This window comes from Eubalaena glacialis, chromosome 17 (assembly GCF_028564815.1).
Source record: "Eubalaena glacialis isolate mEubGla1 chromosome 17, mEubGla1.1.hap2.+ XY, whole genome shotgun sequence".
Classification (NCBI taxonomy): domain Eukaryota; kingdom Metazoa; phylum Chordata; class Mammalia; order Artiodactyla; family Balaenidae; genus Eubalaena; species Eubalaena glacialis.
The window spans coordinates 70,331,336-70,351,669 of NC_083732.1; the positions used below are offsets into that span (position 1 = coordinate 70,331,336).

The 20,334-nt window shown below is 39.2% G+C and overlaps 1 protein-coding gene across 4 annotated transcripts in view; it reads left to right on the forward strand.

The window, feature by feature from the left end:
• COL14A1 (collagen type XIV alpha 1 chain) overlaps positions 1-20,334 on the forward strand; it is a 238,104-nt gene that overhangs the window by 91,667 nt on the left and 126,103 nt on the right. For 3 of the 4 annotated variants that reach the window (XM_061172169.1, XM_061172166.1, XM_061172168.1), the window contains exons 14-19: positions 2,005-2,131; positions 3,559-3,698; positions 4,185-4,317; positions 5,638-5,697; positions 7,300-7,451; positions 14,969-15,098. In XM_061172169.1, coding sequence (XP_061028152.1) covers positions 2,005-2,131; positions 3,559-3,698; positions 4,185-4,317; positions 5,638-5,697; positions 7,300-7,451; positions 14,969-15,098 — 742 coding nt within the window. The remainder of the gene's footprint in view (positions 1-2,004; positions 2,132-3,558; positions 3,699-4,184; positions 4,318-5,637; positions 5,698-7,299; positions 7,452-14,968; positions 15,099-20,334) is intronic. The other variant, XM_061172167.1, reaches the window with a different exon arrangement.

Genomic DNA, 20,334 nt, shown 5'->3' on the forward strand with positions numbered 1-20,334 from the left:
AAGTATACCAAGGCCTAACTATTCATTCCAGTTAATAGTTTTATGTCTCCAGGGAAGTTGGTTAAGGTCTTTGGGCCTCAGCTTCCTCATTTGTAAAACAGTCATTATAAATACCTAGTGCTTGATCGGGGATACGGAGGCTAAGTAAAACAATGAATGTAAGGTTCTTGACACATTACAAGTGCTCAGTAAATCTTAGCCATTACGATTCAAAACAACAGAAAGCAATAGGAAATATAGTTTAGAAGAACATCTTGAACTCATATTTTAAGTATTTGTCTTTTCTGTGAGTTTAAATAATGGAGCCATACTGTAAATAGTATTTACAAACAGAGAATTTAGAGCGTGAAACACTTGTGATTAAGTTTTAGGAACTAGCTGGCTTTCCCTTGGGCAAGTTCCTTAACTTTTCGGAGACTCATTTTTCCCATCTTCCACTTAGGGGTAATAATGAGCTACCTTACAATGTTGTGGTAAGGATGTAAGTACAACTAATGCATGTAAAGCATGAGATAATACCCAGACCAGAGTAAATATTAAATGCTAAGAATTACCCATAATATTATCAGGCCTAGATTCAGAAGAAGATAATACATATTTTCAATTAACTATTGCTATGTAACCAACACCCTGGCTTAAAATAACAACCCATGATTATGTAACTTGGGCAGGCTCAGCAGGGTCAGCTTGTCTCTGCTCCATGTGGTGTCAGCTAAGGTGACCCTTACATTCATCTGGGAACTTGACTGGGCTGGAACTTCCGAGATGACTTCAATCCATGTCTGGGGTGGCTGAAAAGGCTGGGGTTGGCTGGTCCTCTCTAGCAGAGTGGCTCAGAGTTCCAAAAACGTGAAAAGGGAAACTCCTTCCCCCAGGGCTGGCAATCTTTTTTTTGACCTGAGGTCAATTCCTTCAAGATGTCTATGGTTTCTGGATTAACTCTTTGCTCAGATGAGCACCCCCCCCCTTTTTTTTTAATCTCTTGTAAAATGGATCTTTGGTGCTTCCATCTCAGTTTTCATTTATGTATTCTATTCACTCAAAAAATATATATAATTCAACATACAGTAGCAAAGAAACTAAACAAGGTCCTGACCTCAAGGGGCTTACACTCTATGCAGGAAATAATAAACATCTTCTACTAGGAAACAAAATAATTTCAGGCTGGGGTGGGTGCTAGGGAGAAAACAAACAAGGGCAATGTTAGAGAATCACCCTACTGAGATACGTAGAAAAATGAACACCCCCATGAGGAGGTGAAATATAAGCACAGTCCTGACAGATGGTGAAGCCCTAATTTTGAAAAGAGCCAAGGAAATAGGGTCTCAGACAGAATGAATTGCATGTGCAAAGGCCCTGAGGTGGGAAAGACATGGAAAGAAAGTTGGTGTGTCTGACCAGGGATTTCTCTTTTTATGTGAAACTTACCAATTAAAAAATGTTGACTCTGGGAGGGAGATGCAAGAGGGAGGAGATATGGGAATATATGTATATGTATAGCTGATTCACTTTGTTATAAAGCAGAAACTAACACACCATTGTAAAGCAATTATACTCCAATAAAGATGTTAAAAAAAAAAAAGGTTGACTCATTGAAGAACCAAAATAACAGCAACTGTGCTCACCTTCTCCTCAATGGTTGCTCATCTATTTAACTACTACAGAAGTTATTGTGCATGACTGGCTACTCCTAGCAAATCCGGCTGTAAACATTACGTTTATTTGTATTAGCATTGCAAATTTTGTGTACTTCACTTTCTATATCTTTAATGAATGGAAATAATATTGGTTGCAACTATGTCATGAGAATTAACTGGTAGGTATTCTATATAAGGTTGTAAGATTAGAAATGTGAATATCTAAATGGTTTTATAATTTAGTATCTCTTTTGCAGTACTTAACAGCTCGGCTGCCAGCCCAGTGAACTGCAGACAATAAAATGGCTTCTGTTTCCTATATTTAGAGAGTATCTGATATAGCTATTATGACTTCTTTCTTTTGCAGGTTGAGGTTGATCCTATTACTACGTTCCCTCTGAAGGGCTTGACACCCCTCACCGAGTATACTGTTGCCATTTTCTCCATCTATGATGAAGGACAGTCAGAGCCTCTGACTGGAATTTTTACCACAGGTAAGCCTTATTATGGTTTGAAAAGTTTCCAAGAGTAACTGTATGGAAACCAGGAGCTGGAGCAGCTTCTTCAATTGTGATTTTGAAGAGATTGCATTTTAATATTTGTTTACGTTATAGTATTATTACCCAATGAACAATTAGGTGAGTAGAATGCCTACTGGCTAATTATTTTCTATCAAAGCAAGGGAAAGAGGGACAGGACCATCTAAGTTCAAAGGTCTCAGTTAAATAAAAGTGTGCATTGTTCTCTTCCTGACCTCACACTGTTTCTTTTGTTCCAGCGACATAAAATGTTCACATTTCTTCCATTGATATGTGTATATTAAGTTGAACTTCCAAAATTACAGCTCTCCAACAGTTTTTGACCTACAAAAAATGATGGTTTCATACCATTTAACCTAATACATCAATCTATAGCCAATAATGTATTTTCATGCAGCTTGCAATATTAATACAACAATATGGGATATTTTAAATACTAAAATAAAAAATAAAGCATGAATGCATTTTTTTTCTTTTATATATATATACCCTGTAGTCAATAAATATAACTTCTTTCTGCCTCCTGGTGGAAAAATTCTGTTGTTTGCTTTCTGGACCAATCATGAATTGCACTTGGAAACAAATTTAGTGCTGTATTGAGGAGATGAGAAGGTAATTTGGAGAGAGATGAGAAATAAGCTGGACTGAGAAATAATGTTCACAGAAAACAGTTCAGTAATTTTGCAAAATCTCACAAGGGCTAACTGTAGTTGGAATTCTCATGGTATCCTGTCAAAGAGTTTTAAAATCTCTGATTTCATATAATAAAAATCAATGACTGACAATTCATTTTGGGTGTAATTAGATGTTATGGTCTCTGTCGTACATCCCAGAAGTGTGTAAGCAGTGAAATAATGGATGTCTGATAAATTATACTTCACTTCTGATGGCAGCCACATGTACAAGATTAAAAGGATGAACGTTCTTCTCTAGGATTTAACTTATTACTAGAGAGTGATTTAGGCACAAAAGTGAATAAAGCTAAAAGTGACATTTCTCAGGCCTCTAGGGCATCATTTTGTTAACTTCTTCAAAATACTTGGAAAATAGTATCTTTGTAAAATAATGAATATGGCACTCTTATTTTTTATAGTTAATGAAAAGAGCCAAATAGAGAATCTAAGAGTTCTGGAAATTACTGGAAAACTGTAAAAATCTGCTGTGTCCCTGGTCTTCCTAACTTATACTGTGGGTAAATGCTGGAAACAGAAACATAAGCCCACACTGGACTAATTGGCGTTGCTTTCCCTGCTTCCATGTGCTTTCCAAAAACAAGAGATTCGCCAGAGAGTCTTCTCTACCTGTGGCCCCGGGGAGCTGCTTGAGTTATGGTTTTCTTACCTCCTCAGTTCCCTAACAAAATCTCCCTCCTTGGCTTACAGAGGAAGTTCCAGCCCAGCAATACTTGGAAATTGATGAGGTGACAACAGATAGTTTTAGAGTGACCTGGCATCCCCTCTCGGTTGATGAAGGGCAACACAAGTTGATGTGGATTCCAGTCTACGGTGGGAAGACTGAAGAAGTGAGTTGTCTGAGACTGAAAATTAATCCAGGGCATTTTATCTGGAAGTGAATGCCCACTGCTGCATTTGAGTTGGTCTTTGTTTTAAGACAGATTGAGAATCCCAGAAGTAATTAATATTTTCCATGACCTGGAATTTTATAAATGTCAAATCATATGACTTTTGTAAAATTAAAATGCATTTTTGCTAGGGCTTTAGTTATATATGTCATGTATTTCCAGATTCTTTGATAGTCATAAATGAAATTTTTAAAAACTTCAAAAAAGGCCCCTTTTGCAATATTAATTGTTTATTTGCTGAGAGATTTGAAAAGAAAAAAGTCTCTGGTTTGACTTTAAAATTGAATTCAACGGCCCTGGAGTTGTTTATGCTTAGTCACTTCTTGCTTACACTTGGGATAATATCTTTCCTTTTTATTATTTTTTCTTAACTTTTTCCTCTGTTATTCAAGTAAACCCAGTTACTAAGCACCAAATACTTTTCAGGTTGTCCTAAAAGAAGACCAAGACTCATATGTTATTGAAGGCCTGGAACCTGGCACTGAATATGAAGTTTCCCTGTTGGCTGTACTGGATGGTGGAAGTGAGACTGAGGTGATGACTGCCGTTGGGACCACACGTAAGTCTTGGTCAGGCCAAGATGGACTTCACAAGCTCCGACCATTTATTCTGACACACTCTTCACGCCACCAGGTTCCCTGCACATCAGCCTTATTCCTGGCTACAGAGGCTTTGTCCCTAGAACTCTTCATACATCTTTACCTTTAATGAAAGCAATATGTGGAGCATCTTATTAGACTCCTATTCTATCATCACCTAAAGTCAGGGACCATATCTGTCTTGTTCACCATTATGTCCCCAACACTTAGCACAGTTCTTGGCATATTTTAACTGTGCAATGAATATTTGTTGAATGGAGGAATGGATGGATGGATGGATGGATGGATGGATGGATGGATGGATGAAATAAGTTATAAATGAGCAAACAAATAAATGTAGGGCAAAAATGTCCAAGAGTTTCTGGAATTTCCCAAGTTGATCTTGGTTCCAAGAAACCACAAAATTCACTTGCTGATTCATTTATCCCTTCATTTTTTAAATATGAGGTATTAACCACATATTAAATTGTCTTTGATTGGGTTCCCTGGAACCAGATTCTGAAGTAGAAAATTGCATCCAGAAGGTTTATTGAAGAGTGTAGTTGGGAGATACATCTGTAAGGAAATAGGACCTAGGGAGAAGCTAAAACAGAGCCCTCAGCTAATTCTATTAGAAATTCTGGACCTGGTATGACCCTTCTGAGTGGTCCCAAGTTGAGTCAAAGGGGCTGGACCTTTCTATCCCTGCATCCCCAGTGATTGGCGGCAGGCCGTCCCCTGACAGAGTCTGCAACTCCAGGCAAAGCAATTCCCAGAGCTCTGAGCCATTGGCAGCCTGTACTCCAGAAGCTGCTGGATGAGTATGCTGATGAAGAGGGCATCTAGGCGGAGCACCACACAGCAGCTCCATCCACTGGTTGCCCAGGGTGGATATGAGAAATAGCAGATGCACTTCTTATTGCCTTCCTTGCTGGTCCTATTTGGCAGCCCCTTTACAACTTGATCTACAGCACTGTTTAATTTCCTTTCATCACCATGGTTATGCCCCATTTCAAAGTAACTGGGAGGTTTCACAATTTTATAGATGTAATTCAAATGTTTATATGAAGGCTGGTATCTGTGATTAGAAACTAACTTCTTTGGGTTTGTTTCCTTATCTGTGGAATAGATACAATGTCTGCCTTACAACTCACTTCTCTCTTGCAACCATGGTCAAGGTTGTTGGGAGAAACAAGTGACATAATATAGGTGAACTTTTCTTTGAAAACTATGAAATGCTATACACTAATGTATAGAGTTATCATCATTACAGAATTTTAAAGTGAGGAATATTTTTTTAGTTGACAGTGTTTGGACAGAACCGCCTACGACCGAAGCGCCTACCAGGCCTGTGACATCAGGTAAGGACAAATAGAAGCCTGTTTACCCATAAGAAAAGTTTGATTTAAACAGAAGTTATATTATCCCAGTTTTATTTGATTTATATGATTGATTAGGAACAGGGCATACCAGTTCAAATTTCACTCCCCTCGGAGCTCTCAACCTCTTCTTATCCCTAAATGCTAATTGGTGTTCTAGTCTACTAATCAATATCACTGTGGTACTCTCTATTTTCCCCATCTTTGTTTGGAATTCCCATCTAATCTTTTAGAGGACGTTAGTATCCAGCCCCAGGAGTCTCTGCCCTACTCTTGATCTCAGTGCCTTCTCTACTGCTCTCTGTTGAGAATTACTCATATCATAGTTTCCATGCATTTCTGTGGGTAACTGAGCCGTGGCTGGTGTATTGGTCTTCCTACATCAGCTATTTTCTCTCTCAGCTTAACTCTCCCCTCCGTTATAATATACCTCCCAACTAGTTGTCACAGTCAGCTAGATAAAACAAGTTTGATGATATTTATTTCTTGACCTAAAACCTTTCAGTGAATCTCCAATACCATTCATTTATTCATGCGTTCACTGATTCATTCATTCTTCAGTTAACCTTTACTGAGCCCTTCTTTATGACCCCACATCTCTTTATCATAACATACAAGATGCTTCCTGACTGGGTTCTGCTTCCCTTCCTGGCCTCAACCATATGTTTCATGCTTTCCCCATATCCTCCTGCCATCTAGAACTCCTAACCCTGAAGGTGAGATGTTGCATTCTGTACCTACAGCCTAGTAGGTAAAGTTTTGCCTGATAAATGTCACTCTCCTGTCTCCTCTGTGACACTTTCACTTTTTGTCGAGTGTAAATCATTGTATGTCTTAAAGGCCTAACCAGTCTGACATACAGGAAAAGCTCAATGAACGTTTGCTGAATGAATGAATAAATGAATGAAGAGAAGAAAGAGTCCATGGAGATGGACAGAATGAAAGGAAGTTGGCACAAGAGGGAGAAGAAAAAATGGGACAAATGAGAGAGCAGTCACTTTGGGAGATGAAAAGGAACGTGTCAGAGAAAACGAGTGAAGGAGTGTGGACAGATCTCAGAGAAAGGATGAAATCCATGTGGCCTGAGTGGGTAGAGGCAGCCCTGGTGGGAGATTTGTGCTTTGAGTGACAAGTGTTAAAACAGAAATGGGGGAGCAGGTGATGGGACGTGTGTTGGATGCTGGATTGCACGCCAAGGTTGACCACATTTGGTCCCTCACGCCCACTTCCAGCTCAGCCCTAATGTGACGTTCTCACAGTCGTGCCCCTCTTTGGGCTCCCCTTCTGGTTTCCTAGTCCAAGGGCTGCTCCCCAGTTCCCCTTCCTAGTGTATATACAGAGCTTGTGGTTTGAGGGATCCCTGATCTCACCTTGAAAGCATCTCTTAAGCCCATTTTTGTTTGCTACCAGTAGGTATCATGGCTCTCTATTAACTACAGCTGAGTTGTTCTCGCTTCCCCTGGGTCTACATGGTAGAGATACGTTAAATGATACTTGTTGTCATGTCCACAAATCATCTCTGTAGCTCATTTTGAAATATGATGGATGAAAAGTTCCTTAAATACTTGGTTGTGTTTATTCCAGTTTTCCGCACAGGAGTCAGAAACCTGGTTGTAGATGATGAAACCACTTCTAGCCTGCGGGTAGAATGGGACATTTCAGACAGCAGTGTGCAGCAGTTCAGGGTGACCTACCTGACTGTTCAAGGGGACCCTGCCGAAGAAGTGGTAGGAACGGTCTGTATAAATACAGCTGACTAGCAACTCCACAAGTTTCCTGACTAACCAGGCTAACGAGACTATTTCCCGAGATTAATGCAAGCTTTACTGCTCATTTCTTCATTTCTCTGGAAACTAATGTTTTTGCTTGATCCAAACTTAACAACTGGTTTTCTGATGACGTTCTGTCTCCGAAACGTGCTCCACATACAACCTGCTAAATTGATAAAGCATCTAAACCTTCTTTACCGCTTTGCTTCTGTTGCCTTGACAACTTGTTAGAGCACAAAAATTGGGCCATAAGTAGTCCATTATACACTTGTCTGTGTGTGTGGGTATATGTGTGTGTGTGTGAGTGTGTGTATACTTTTGATATGTAAATTTTTAATATGTAAACTTCTTTTATTTATTTATTTATTTTGGTTGTGTTGCATCTTCGTTGCTGCGCGTGGGCTTTCTCTAGTTGCAGTGAGCAGGGGCTACTCTTCGTTGCAGTGCACAGGGCTTCTCATTGCGGTGGCTTCTCTTGTTGTGGAGCACGGGCTCTAGGCATGCGGGCTTAGTAGTTGTGGCTTGTGGGCTCTAGAGCGCAGGCTAAGTAGTTGTGGCATTTGGGCTTAGTTGCTCCATGGCATGTGGGGTCTTCCCGGACCAGGGATCGCACCCATTTCCCCTGCATTGGCAGGCGGATTCTTAACCACTGCAGCACCAGGGAAGTCCAATATATAAAATTCTCTCTCTATATATATACACATATATAACTTTTTTGCCCTTGGGAATCTGATTAAAAGTTTTTAAATGAAGCGTAACTCAAAGGTCTTCTTTATGCAGTTGAAGTGTTCCTAATGAAATGCCGCCCATTAACAAATAGTTGTATTTTTTCACTGACATTGACTCTCTTTGAGCAGATTTATAGTCATTTCTAACGTATTCTTTTTTTTTTAAATTTAATTAATTAATTAATTAATTTATGGCTGTGTTGGGTCTTCATTTCTGTGCGAGGGCTTTCTCTAGTTGCGGCAAGTAGGGGCCATTCTTCATCGCGGTGCGCGGGCCTCTCACTATCGCGGCCTCTCTTGTTGCGGAGCACAGGCTCCAGACGCGCAGGCTCAGTAATTGTGGCTCGCGGACCTAGTCGCTCCGCGGCATGTGGGATCTTCCCAGACCAGGGCTCAAACCCGTGTCCCCTGCATTGGCAGGCAGATTCTCAACCACTGCGCCACCAGGGAAGCCCTCTAATGTATTCTTAATCATGAGTGTCTCCCTGTGGGATTTAGATTTTTATGTGTTGAGTTTTAAGTTGTTTCACCTATATTTGTTTTTCTCTATTGAAAACCTGGGTAGACTCTTTTTTATTAAGAAATCAAGTTTCTGTTTTTTAAAATTAAAAAAATTTTATATAGTTTTTAAAGGTTAGTTTCCATTTACAGCTATTACAAAATACTGGCTATATTCCCCATTTTGTATAATATATCCTTGAGCCTATCTTACACCCAATAGTTTGTGCCTCTAACTCCCCACCTCCCCACCTCTCCCCACTGGTAACTACCAGTTTGTTCTCTGTATCTGTGAGTCTGCTTCTTTTTTGTTTTATTCACTAGTTTGTTGTATTTTTTAGATTCCACATATAAGTGATATCATACAGTATTTGTCTTTCTCTGTCTGACTTATTTCACTTAGCATAATGCCCTTCAAGTCCATCCAAGTTGTCACAAATGGCAAGGTTTCATTCTTTTTTTATGGCTGAGTAATATTCCATTGTGTACATGTACCACATTTTATTTATCCATTCATTTGTTGATGGACGCTTAGGTTGTTTCCATATCTTGGCTATTGTAGGTGGTGCTACTCTCAACATTGTGGTGCATGTATCTTTTTGAATTAGTGTTTTTGGAAGACTTGGGTACACTCTTAATCATGGCCTTCCCATGTTTTCTTTATTTACACCATACCATTCCTTTCACTCTAGAACCTGAAAATTGTTTCCTAGGCACACTTCCCATCAGACCCAATAACTCTGGTTTGTATCCAAAAGAAATTTTTCCTTTTAGTTATGAAATATGCTTTATTTAGCTTCATTAGTTGTATTTCTTTCCCTCTGCTGCATTATATTTGTGACACTCTAGGAAAGAAATCTCCAAATACATTATTGCTCAAGAATAGCATTATTATCCTTTCTTCCTTTTCCTTACTTATAAAGCCTTTGGTGGCAAATTATTTGTATCTGTATGATATCAATACATAAACAATGGTTTGAGCTCAAGAGTCTCTCTCAGGAAAGTACTTAATTTCAAGCTGATGGATGAATCATCGTAGAACACAATGATAACACAATGGGCAATAACCACGTCCACTGTGAATAACCAGAAGGTCCATGAAATTGGTCTGGGAGTACTTTTGGAAAATTAATGGACACTTGAACAAAATAGGTTGAATTATAAATTCACTCGGATCATAGATTTCAAATAATCCATGATTGGAAAGTTCAAAAAAATTAAAATTGTGCTTAGCCGTGGTAACTAAAGATATAATTTGGATGTTTTATTTTCCCTGTTATTGCCCTCATATTTTAACTTAGTCCCTAAAATGAAACCCATAAAAACTTCCCAGAGTGAGAGTTTTGTTTTGGTTTTTGTTTCTACTCTTACCAAGAAACACATTAAGCTTCTTGCTAAATTATTCCTGCTAATTTGGAATGAGTTACAGTTTAATCTTGTGCACACACTTATAAGCTATGCAAGGTAAAATAATAATAATATTTACTTTGGATTATCTGTAGATAATTTTCCCTTTGCTAGTTTCTTTCATTTCACACTGTTTATTTTGAAACAAACTTGGACACCTAGATGAAGGAAAAAAGATCAAAAGTCTTCAACACACATGTGCCCCAGTTAAACAAACCCTTAATAAAAATGAAAAATATTGATAACTTTGATGGTGATTATTTACTGTGCAGAAATATTTTTGCTACACAGAGAAAGTACTTTAGAATTCTTTAACTCTCAAACCCCTATAGTGAATTCCAATGAAATTGGATTTGTGCACTCTTAATTTACAGGCATATTTTCAGGGACTCAACTGAGGAGTAACTGAGAATTTATATCTCAGTGTTTTATGAAATGTTACTACTATGTAAATGTAATATATTATTATTACTGGAGACAGAAAGTGCATGCATCTAGATTTAGATTATAGAACCAACATAGGTCAGGAACATGAAGATCTATATTCACTCCCACACAGCAAATGCATATCTTAAATATTTTCTTTTTTTTGTTTTTTTATTGAAGTAGAATTGATTTACAATGTGTTAATTTCTGCTATACAGCAAAATGATTCAGTTATACATATATATATACTATATATACATTCTTTTTTTAAATATTCTTATCCATTATGGTTTATCATCCCAGTGCTATACAGTAGGACCTTGTTGTTTATCCATTATGTATATAATAACTTCATCTGCTAACCCCAATCCCCCACTTGACCCCTCCCCCAACCCCTTCCCCTTGGCAACCACCAGTCTGTTCTCAATGTCCGTGACTGTTTCTGTTTTGTAGACAGTTTCAACCAAATGAATATCTTAAAATAATGATGCAGGCAGGGAAAGACAGATGGCTAAAACATATTACAAAAGTGAGAAAGGAAATGTGTCTGGATAAGAGAAATGCCTCTTACCATCTTTCCAAATTTTCCTTAACTATAAAAGCTGATTAAATTTACCTGAGGAAATGATAAGCTAGAGTATTGAAGTTGGAGAATAGTATAGGTATATTGTAAACCAAAGTCAAGCTTTAATATATATAAAGCAAGGGGAATTAAATTTACTTTTCCCATTGAGGTTAAGTGAAGTATTTCTGTATTTTCTAAGCATAATCAAATCTACCAAATATTCCCAATAAAAAGCTTTTGAACTCTTAGAAAGTAAAACCCCCTGTCAAATATTTCATAAGGATTGACTTTCAACTCTGCTCAGAAATATGGAGACGTAGCAATGACGTTGCCCTAATTTTGTTGTCAGAGGAGGGAGGTCTCACATGTCTTTATTTGTGAAAGGCCGATCAGGATTCCAGGCTTTTCTAGAACCTACATGTAAAAATCTAAAACCATGTCCTGAATTCTGAGTTGCAAGAAATGTTCTAGAGTAGGGAAACTCAGAATGTGGCTCAGTCTCTGACAAGATAAGTTCAGGTATTAAGATTAAGCTTAGAAACGTTTACAGCAATCTGACATTGCTGGAACATCCAAGAATATGACTGTATTTTCTGGCGATTTTGTTTTATTGTATTTTATAAAAATATTGGTCATCAGGGACTGGGATTAAAACATAACAGCACTAGCCCTACCTAGTCTTTCACCATAGAAGGCATGAAAATCACTGTCTAGAAACAGAACTTTCTAAGACAGAAACAAACTGAGATGTGGGGAATCCTCTTTCTACTGTGGAAACAGCTTGCTGGATGGGATCCAGGCTGCTCTGAAGAGCTCTGGGCAATAATGGAGCCAGACATGAAGTTGCATTTCTGAAAAAATTAAAAACATGAAGTTCACTGGTTAGATTTGCACCTCATTTACCCATGAGCATCTTTTATAGAATTGTTTTCTCAACAAAACCACCATCTGCTATGACCTGTAGCATCTGTTTTTAGTGGACACCCATCTTTTTTTTTTTTTAATTTTATTCGAGTATAGTTGATATACACTGTTGTGTTAGTTTCAGGTGTACAGCAAAGTGATTCAGTTATACATATACATATATTCATTCTTTTTTAGATTCTTTTCACATATAGGTTATTACAGAATATTAAGTAGAGTTCCCTGTGCTATACAGTAAGTCCTTGTTGGTTATCTATTTTATATATAGCAGTGTGTGTATGTTAATCTCAAGCTCCTAATTTATCCCTTCCCCCCTGCCATGTTTCCCCTTTGGTAACCATAAGTTTGTTTTAGAAATCTGTGAGTCTTTCTATTTTGTAAATAGGTTCATTTATATCATTTTTAAAAATTAGATTCCACATGTGAGTTATGTCATATAATATTTGTCTTTCTCTGTCTGACTTAACTTCACTTAGTATGATAATCTCTCTAGGTCCATCCATGTTGCTGCAAATGGCATTATTTCGTTCATGGCTGAGTAATATTCCATTATATATGTGTACCACATCCTCTTTATCCATTCTTCTGTCGATGGACATTTAGGTTGCTTCCATGTCCTTGCTATTGTAAATAGTGCTGTAATGAACATTGGAGTGCATGTATCTTTTTGAATTATGGTTTTATCTGGATATATGCCAAGGAGTGGGATTGCTGGATCATATGGTAGCTCTATTTTTAGTTTTTTAAGGAACCTGCATACTGTTCTCCATAGTGGTTGAACCAATTTACATTCCCAATAACACTTTGGGAGGGTTCCCTTTTCTCCGCACACTCTCCAGCACTTATTATTTGTAGACTTCTTGATGATGGCCATTCTGACAGGTGTGAGGTGATACCTTATAGTACTTTTGATTTGCATTTCTCTGATAATTAGTGATGTTGAGCATCTTTTTATGTGCTATTCTGCCATCTGTATGTCTTTTTTTGGAGAAGTGTATATTTAGATCTTCTGAGTGGGCACCTATCTTTACCTTGCTTTGTGCAAACAAGCAGAGGTCAAGTAGAAGGAATTTTGCATGCCCAACAGGAGGTTTACATTTTTTTCTTGGGAATGAGTATCATTAGGATAAAGAGGTTTGTGTAGAGCAGTCAGGTGGAGTAGAGGGCAGTGATTTAAAAAAGGCTCAGGCCAGATATTCAGGATTTCAATATGGCTTTTTTTTTTTAACCCAATAGCTATGTGGGTCTCAGTTTCCCCATCTGTAAAATGAGTGTAATCATACTTCTTACCTCAAAAGGTTGTGGTGAAGAGTAACTGAATTATTACATTAGAATACTTAGAGTAGTACTTGGCAGATAATAACAGCTAGCTAAATGAGGGCTATTATTATAAACCACAGCAACTACTACCTGGCAAACTAAAAATGAGCCCTCCAGAATGGTCCCATTGCTTTTCAGTACCCTACAAGCTAAATTTGATTGGTTCCAAGGCCGTGTGCTTCTCAGTTTGAGGGATGACCTTATTTAAGGAACATCATCGTGGGTGGTTTGCTAGGCAGACAGCTTGGAACAAATGCCCAGGCTCTGGGCTCCAGAGGGTTATATTGAAAAGAAATGCCCTAAAGGAAGCTGCATGGATAGGCTAAGACAAGACAGGGCAACCACAGTTCTTTCTTTACAAGTTCTTAATGCCAGGGTTATCTAACTCATTTTAGAATAAAACAGAGCTCCTTTTATAAAATCTCCCTCCCAGGTCTACATCAGTACCATCCTGTGTATTTCAGTGTCATTTCACATGAGGAGCCAAATCATATGAATCTAATATAAATCACTTAATTCAGACTTCCTTTTTCATATTAAAAAAAAAAAAAACCCTGCTTTTAGAGCTTAGCAATATCTTAGCAACAGCTGCTTCTGAGTTCAACTCGAGGCTTTCGAGGGCTTATTCCATGATTTATAGGTTCCTTCCCTCATCCAGAAGTAGACAGCATGCCCTTTGCCTACTGGCATTTTACCCAGCTCTTGAATCCAAAAGCATCTCCAGCTGTCCCGGTCTTGTGACTCCCTTAAATGCATTTGGGTCAGTTCTTACAACCTAACATTTTTTCCAGCCATGATTAAGTCTTTTAAATGGCCCAGAGATGTGCCAGCATCTAACTGCTGAAGCCTAGGCAGAAAGTTTTGTGGTTTTAGTATTGAGAACATGTGGCTTTTCTGGTCCACATATTCTTCTAGAGATGCCAGGATTTGCACTGCTGAGCCACATGGAACATTACACTGATGCTTGAGTGGTGTCCACCCCATCGCTGCATTTTATTTTTTGCAGCCTTTAGAGTCAGAGGAATGGTGATTTCAGATTGAGGAAGACATCTCCTTTCAGAAATAAAAAAGCTGCGACATTTTTTAGTGTCATTGGTAAATATCTTTCAACTCGGAAATCTTGGATTGAATGTGTGGTGATGTTGTTCTTGGCTAGCATCCAACCTTTTCTAAAATACTGCGATCAGATGATCTCTGAAAGGGAAAGAATGGAAGGCTGAATTTTCAAAATGATTTTAAGTAGAATCAAATGTGATATGCAGGCTAGATTATAGAATGAACACTCCTAAGCCATAAACACCTGCTTTCCAAAAGGAAGACTATTCTCTCTTCTGGCTGCTTTACAAATACTGAAAAGATGTTGAGAGAAGACTACCCCTTAGGGCTTAAGAGCTTCAAATTTAAGCCTTCCGTATTAGTGATTAGAAACTAAGGGGTGTTCTGAGGGGAATTTCAGAGAGAAATGCTTTTGCATGGATGCCCTTCTTTCTTATCATCACCCTCCAAGCACATCTCCTTGCTTCTAATTATTTCAACGTGCCTACAGTCCCACCGCGTTAGTAGAGCAGCAGGAATGCAAGTCTTACTAAGACCACGTCCTTTGCTTTTCTCTTCAGGTTATGGTGCCTGGAAGCCAGAACAATCTCCTTGTGAAGAATCTGCTTTCCCATACGGAATACAAAGTCACAGTGACTCCCATTTACGATGATGGAGAAGGGGTCAGTGTCTCTGCCCCTGGAAAAACCTGTGAGTGAAGCTTTCCCCCTGTGGTCACTAGCTGACTAATTAGGTGAAAATGCTTGTCCTGTGTAATGCAACCCGCCCGGGTAGCCGCAGTGCAGCGGGGTGAAAAGAGCAAAAATGGTTCGGAGAGAGAAAATCCGTTTGAATTCTGTCTTCACACATTCAAGCTGCGTGACTTTGAGCAAGTTGTTTCACTGCTCAGGGCTTCCGTTTTCTTGTCTCTGAAACCTAAGACTTAAAAAACAACTACATCTTACTCCTCCAGCATCTAATTCATCCCAAGTCCTGCTGAGTCTCTAAGATACATTCTACGTGCCTGTCCACTTTCTCTTCATCTAACTGCTCCACCCCAATCCAAGCCACACTCTCCCACTCCAATGAGTCTTCCTGCTTCCATTCTTGGATCCTTTATTCTCCTCGCAGCAGCCTGAGAAGCTTTTAAAAATATAAATGATCTCATGTCACACCTCCATTTCAAGCCACCCAACAGCTTCCCATTGTACGCGGGATAAAATCTAATGTCCTTCCCACGGCCCTACAAGGCCCCGGGTGACCTAGACCCTGCTCTTTGATCCCCTCTCCTGACAATTCCCTCAGCCATACCTCCTTTCCTCCTCTTCACTGGACTTTTTTTTTTTTTTTTTTTTAATTTATTTCTGGCTGTGTTGGGTCTTCGTTTCTGTGCGAGGGCTTTCTCTAGTTGCGGCGAGCGGGGGCCACTCTTCATCGCGGTGCGCGGGCCTCTCACTATCGCGGCCTCTCTTGTTGCAGAGCACAGGCTCCAGACGCGCAGGCTCAGTAGTTGTGGCGCACCGGCTTAGTTGCTCCGCGGCATGGGGGGTCTTCCCAGACCAGGGCTCGAACCCGTGTCCCCTGCATTGGCAGGCAGATTCTCAACCACTGCGCCACCAGGGAAGCCCTCACTGGACTTTTTAAGCTTGTTTCTGCCTTAGAACCTATGCTCCAGCCATTCCTTCCATAGGAAATATCCTTTCCTAGATGTTTGCTTTTCTGGCTTTTTCTTGTCATTTTGGTCTCAGCTCAATGTCACCTGCTCAGGCTTTTCTGACCACCCATGCAAAGTAGCTCCCACCCTTTCTGATATCATCCTGGGTTGTTTTCGTTTTTGTTTTGTTTTTTGTTTTTGGTCATGTCATGGCCCTATTTGCTCTCTGATATTTTCTTGTTTACTCATGTATTTGTTCACTATCTGTCTCCCATCCCTGGAGAGCAGCATCATGAGTGGCCAGGACCTCGCCTGTACTGTCATCTCTGCATACCAAGCTCCCACAGTGCTGTGTGGCACAGAGAAGGCAGCACAGAATGTGGGTTGTAGATGTCTTGGCCATGATGATCAAGTGAGAAGCATGCATGAAAACACCTGGTCAAAGCACCACAGAGTCTAAGTTGTCTTCATTACTGTTGTGATTGTACTTGCATGAAGATGACCCCAGAACCTGGTGGCTTAAAACAGCAACCATTTTATTGTATTGCTTGATTTTGTGGGTCAGGAAATTAGGCAAGCCTTGCTGGAAAATCCTTCTGTTTCATGAAGTATTGACCACAGTTACCTGGTGGCTGGGTTGGTCTGGAGGGTCCAAAACAACTTTACCCACATGCTCGGCATCTTGGTGGAGATGCCCAGAGGCTGGGCCCCTTCATGTCATTTTAGCATGTTTCCATGTGGTCTTTCCAGCAGGATAGTCATGGTTTTTACATGATGACTCAGGACGATAAGAGCAAGAGTTCCAAGAGGTGGAAAGTGGAAACTGTCAGGACAGTTAAGGGCTATGCTTGGAACTAGTACAATGTCATTTCTGCTGTCGTCTGTTGGTCAAGGTGGTCATAGAACCCAATTCAAAGAGAGCATCATACCTTCCACCTCTCAATGGGAGGAAGGTCAAAAAACCTGTGCTGATCTTCAATCTACCACAATTACTAAGCCGTTATGTGTGATTAGGTGCAGAATGGTATCAAGGGCTGAATTCTCTACCTGGGCACCTAAGTATGGATTTTTTAAATTAAGTATAAATGTTATTAAAATTCTGTAGCTGCAAAACCCAAAGCCCTGACTCTGCTCAGCTGAGCGGATGGGTATTAGCTCCTCCTTCGACAGTATTGGCATCTCCCCCTCCTCCCCGGGCCCATGCTATGAGGGCCTCCACCCACACTCACACCAAGCCTGCACAGTTTGCTAAATACCGTCCAGATCAGAGTATTAGGAGCCACATGAGCTGCTACGGTTTTTTCCTTAGGGGTCATGTAGAAGGAGAGAAGGAAAGGGAAGAGCAATGGGAGAGCACCAAGCTCTTCATTTCGCTTTTACCCATATGTTGGCATCTTGATTTGATCAGCATATTGGCATTTCTAGCATCTTTTGGTATTTTGCTGCTAAATAAATGGTTGAGAACCACAGACTTAAACAGCAATTTAAGAAGAAAAGAAGTAGTATTCACCTAACATTTATGAAGCATCTACTATGTGCTTTTTTTTTTTTTAACATCTTTATTGGAGTATAATTGCTTTACAGTGGTGTGTTAGTTTCTGCTTTATAACAAAGTGAATCAGTTATACATATACATATATCCCCATATCTCCTCCCTCTTGCGTCTCCCTCCCTCCCACCCTCCCTATCCCACCCTTCTAGGTGGTCACAAAGCACCGAGCTGATCTCCCTGTGCTATGTGGCTGCTTCCCACTAGCTATCTATTTTACATTTGGTAGTCTGTCCATGCCACTCTCTCACTTAGTACCAGCTTACCCTTACCCTTCCCTGTGTTCTCAAGTCCATTCTCTACGTCTGCGTCTTTATCCCTGTCCTGCGCCTTGGTTCTTCAGAACCATTTTTCTTTTTTTAGATTCCATATATATGTGTTAGCATACGGTATTTATTTTTCTCTTTCTGACTTACTTCACTCTGTATGACAGACTCTAGGTCCATCCACCTCACTAAAAATAACTCAATCTCGTTTCTTTTTATGGCTGAGAAATATTCCACTGTATATATGTGCCACATCTTCTTTATCCATTCATCTGCCGATGGACACTTAGGTTGCTTCCATGTCCTGGCTATTGTAAATAGAGCTGCAATGAACATTGCGGTACGTGACTCCTCTTGAATTATGGTTTTCTCAGGGTATATGCCCAGTAGTGGGATTGCTGTGTTGTATGGTAGTTCTATTTTTAGTTTTTTAAGGAACCTCCATACTGTTCTCCATAGTGGCTGTATCAATTTACATTCCCACCAACAGTGCAAGAGGGTTCCCTTTGCTCCACACCCTCTCCAGCATTTATTGTTTGTAGATTTTTTGATGATGGCCATTCTGACTGGTGTGAGGTGATACCTCATTGTAGTTTTGATTTGCATTTCTCGAATGATTAGTGATGTTGAGCATCCTTTCATGTGTTTGTTGGCAATCTGTATATCTTCTTTGAGAAATGTCTATTTAGGTCTTCTGACCATTTTTAGATTGGGTTGTTTGTTTTTTTTGATATTGAGCTGCATGAGCTGCTTGTAAATTTTGGAGATTAATCCATTGTCAGTTGCTTCATTTGCAAATATTTTCTCCCATTCTGAAGGTTGTCTTTTCATCTTGTTTATGTTTTCATTTGCTATGCAAAAGGTTTTAAGTTTCCTTAGGTCCCATTTGTTTAGTTTTGTTTTTATTTCCATTTCTCTAGGAGGTGGGTCAAAAAGGATCTTGCTGTGATTTACGTCATAGAGTGTTCTGCCTATGTTTTCCTCTAAGAGTTTTATAGTGTCTGGCCTTACATTTAGGTCTTTAATCCATTTTGAGTTTATTTTTGTGTATGGTGTTAGGGAGTGTTCTAATTTCACTGTTTAGAAATTAATTTAGCTGTCCAGTTTTCCCAGCACCACTTATTGAAGAGGCTGTCTTTTCTCCATTGTATATTCTTGCCTCCTTTATCAAAGATAAGGTGACCATATGTGCGTGAGTTTATCTCTCAGCTTTCTCTCCTGTTCCATTGATCTATGTTTATGTTTTGTGCCCATACCATATTGTCTTGATTACTGTCGCTTTGTAGTATAGTCTGAAGTCTGGGAGCCTGATTCCTCCAGCTCTGTTTTTCTTTCTCAAGATTGCTTTGGCTATTCAAGGTCTTTTCTGTTTCCGTACAAATGCTACCAGAAAACTACTAGAGCTAATCAATGAATTTGGTAAAGTAGCAGGATACAAAATTAATGCACAGAAATCTCTTGCATTCCTATACACTATTGATGAAAAATCTGGAAGAGAAATTAAGGAAGCACTCCCATTTACCACTGCAACAAAAAGAATAAAATACCTAGGAATAAACCTACCTAAGGAGACAAAAGATCTGTATACAGAAAACTATAAGACACTGATGAAAGAAATTAAAGATGATACAAACAGATAGAGAGATATACCATGTTCTTGGATTGGAAGAATCAACATTTTGAAAATGACTATACTACCCAAAGCAATCTACCATGTGCTTTTAAATCTAAATTAAAAAAAAAAAAGCAGGCAAGAGTGGTTTAAAAGTAGCATAGTAAATTCTGCTCTTCAGAGTTGGTTTTGGATTGTGTTATTTAACACTCTAAAGTTCCATAAAATTACCTTTAATCCACCACTGCTGGGGGGAGGGGAGGAAGGCAGTGGGAAGGTAAAGGGGCTCCATCATGGCTGATGACCTGGACTCGAAGATCTACTTTTAACTTTCACGTGTTAAAAATTAGCATAATTTGTATATGTGGGTTCTAACAAATACAACAAAGTAGTGAATATAACATAAAAGAAGCAGTCTCACAGGTATAGAGAACAAACTAGTGGTTACCAGTGGTGCAGGGGGGGAAATGTAGGGGTGAGGGGGTGGGAGGTACAAACTATTGGGTGTAAGATAGGCTTAAGGATGTCTTGTAGAACACGGGGAATACAGCCACTATTTTGTAATAACTGTAAATGAAAAGTAACCTTTAAAAATTGTATAAAAATTTAAAAAGTTTAAAATAGCATAATTTGTAAGAGAGTTCCATGATACATCACACAAATAAAAACTATCTAAAGACTATTACTATAGAAATATGACTTAAACTTCATTACGGAAATACTATCACATTTAACAGTATCTTTACAGTAAAATTATTTCAAAGTGTGTTCTTTGAAATAAGTTTGGATGGTCCACTTTTTTTAAGCAGTGGTCAACACAACTAAATTCTGTCAACAACAAAGTGATAATGATAATGATAATATCC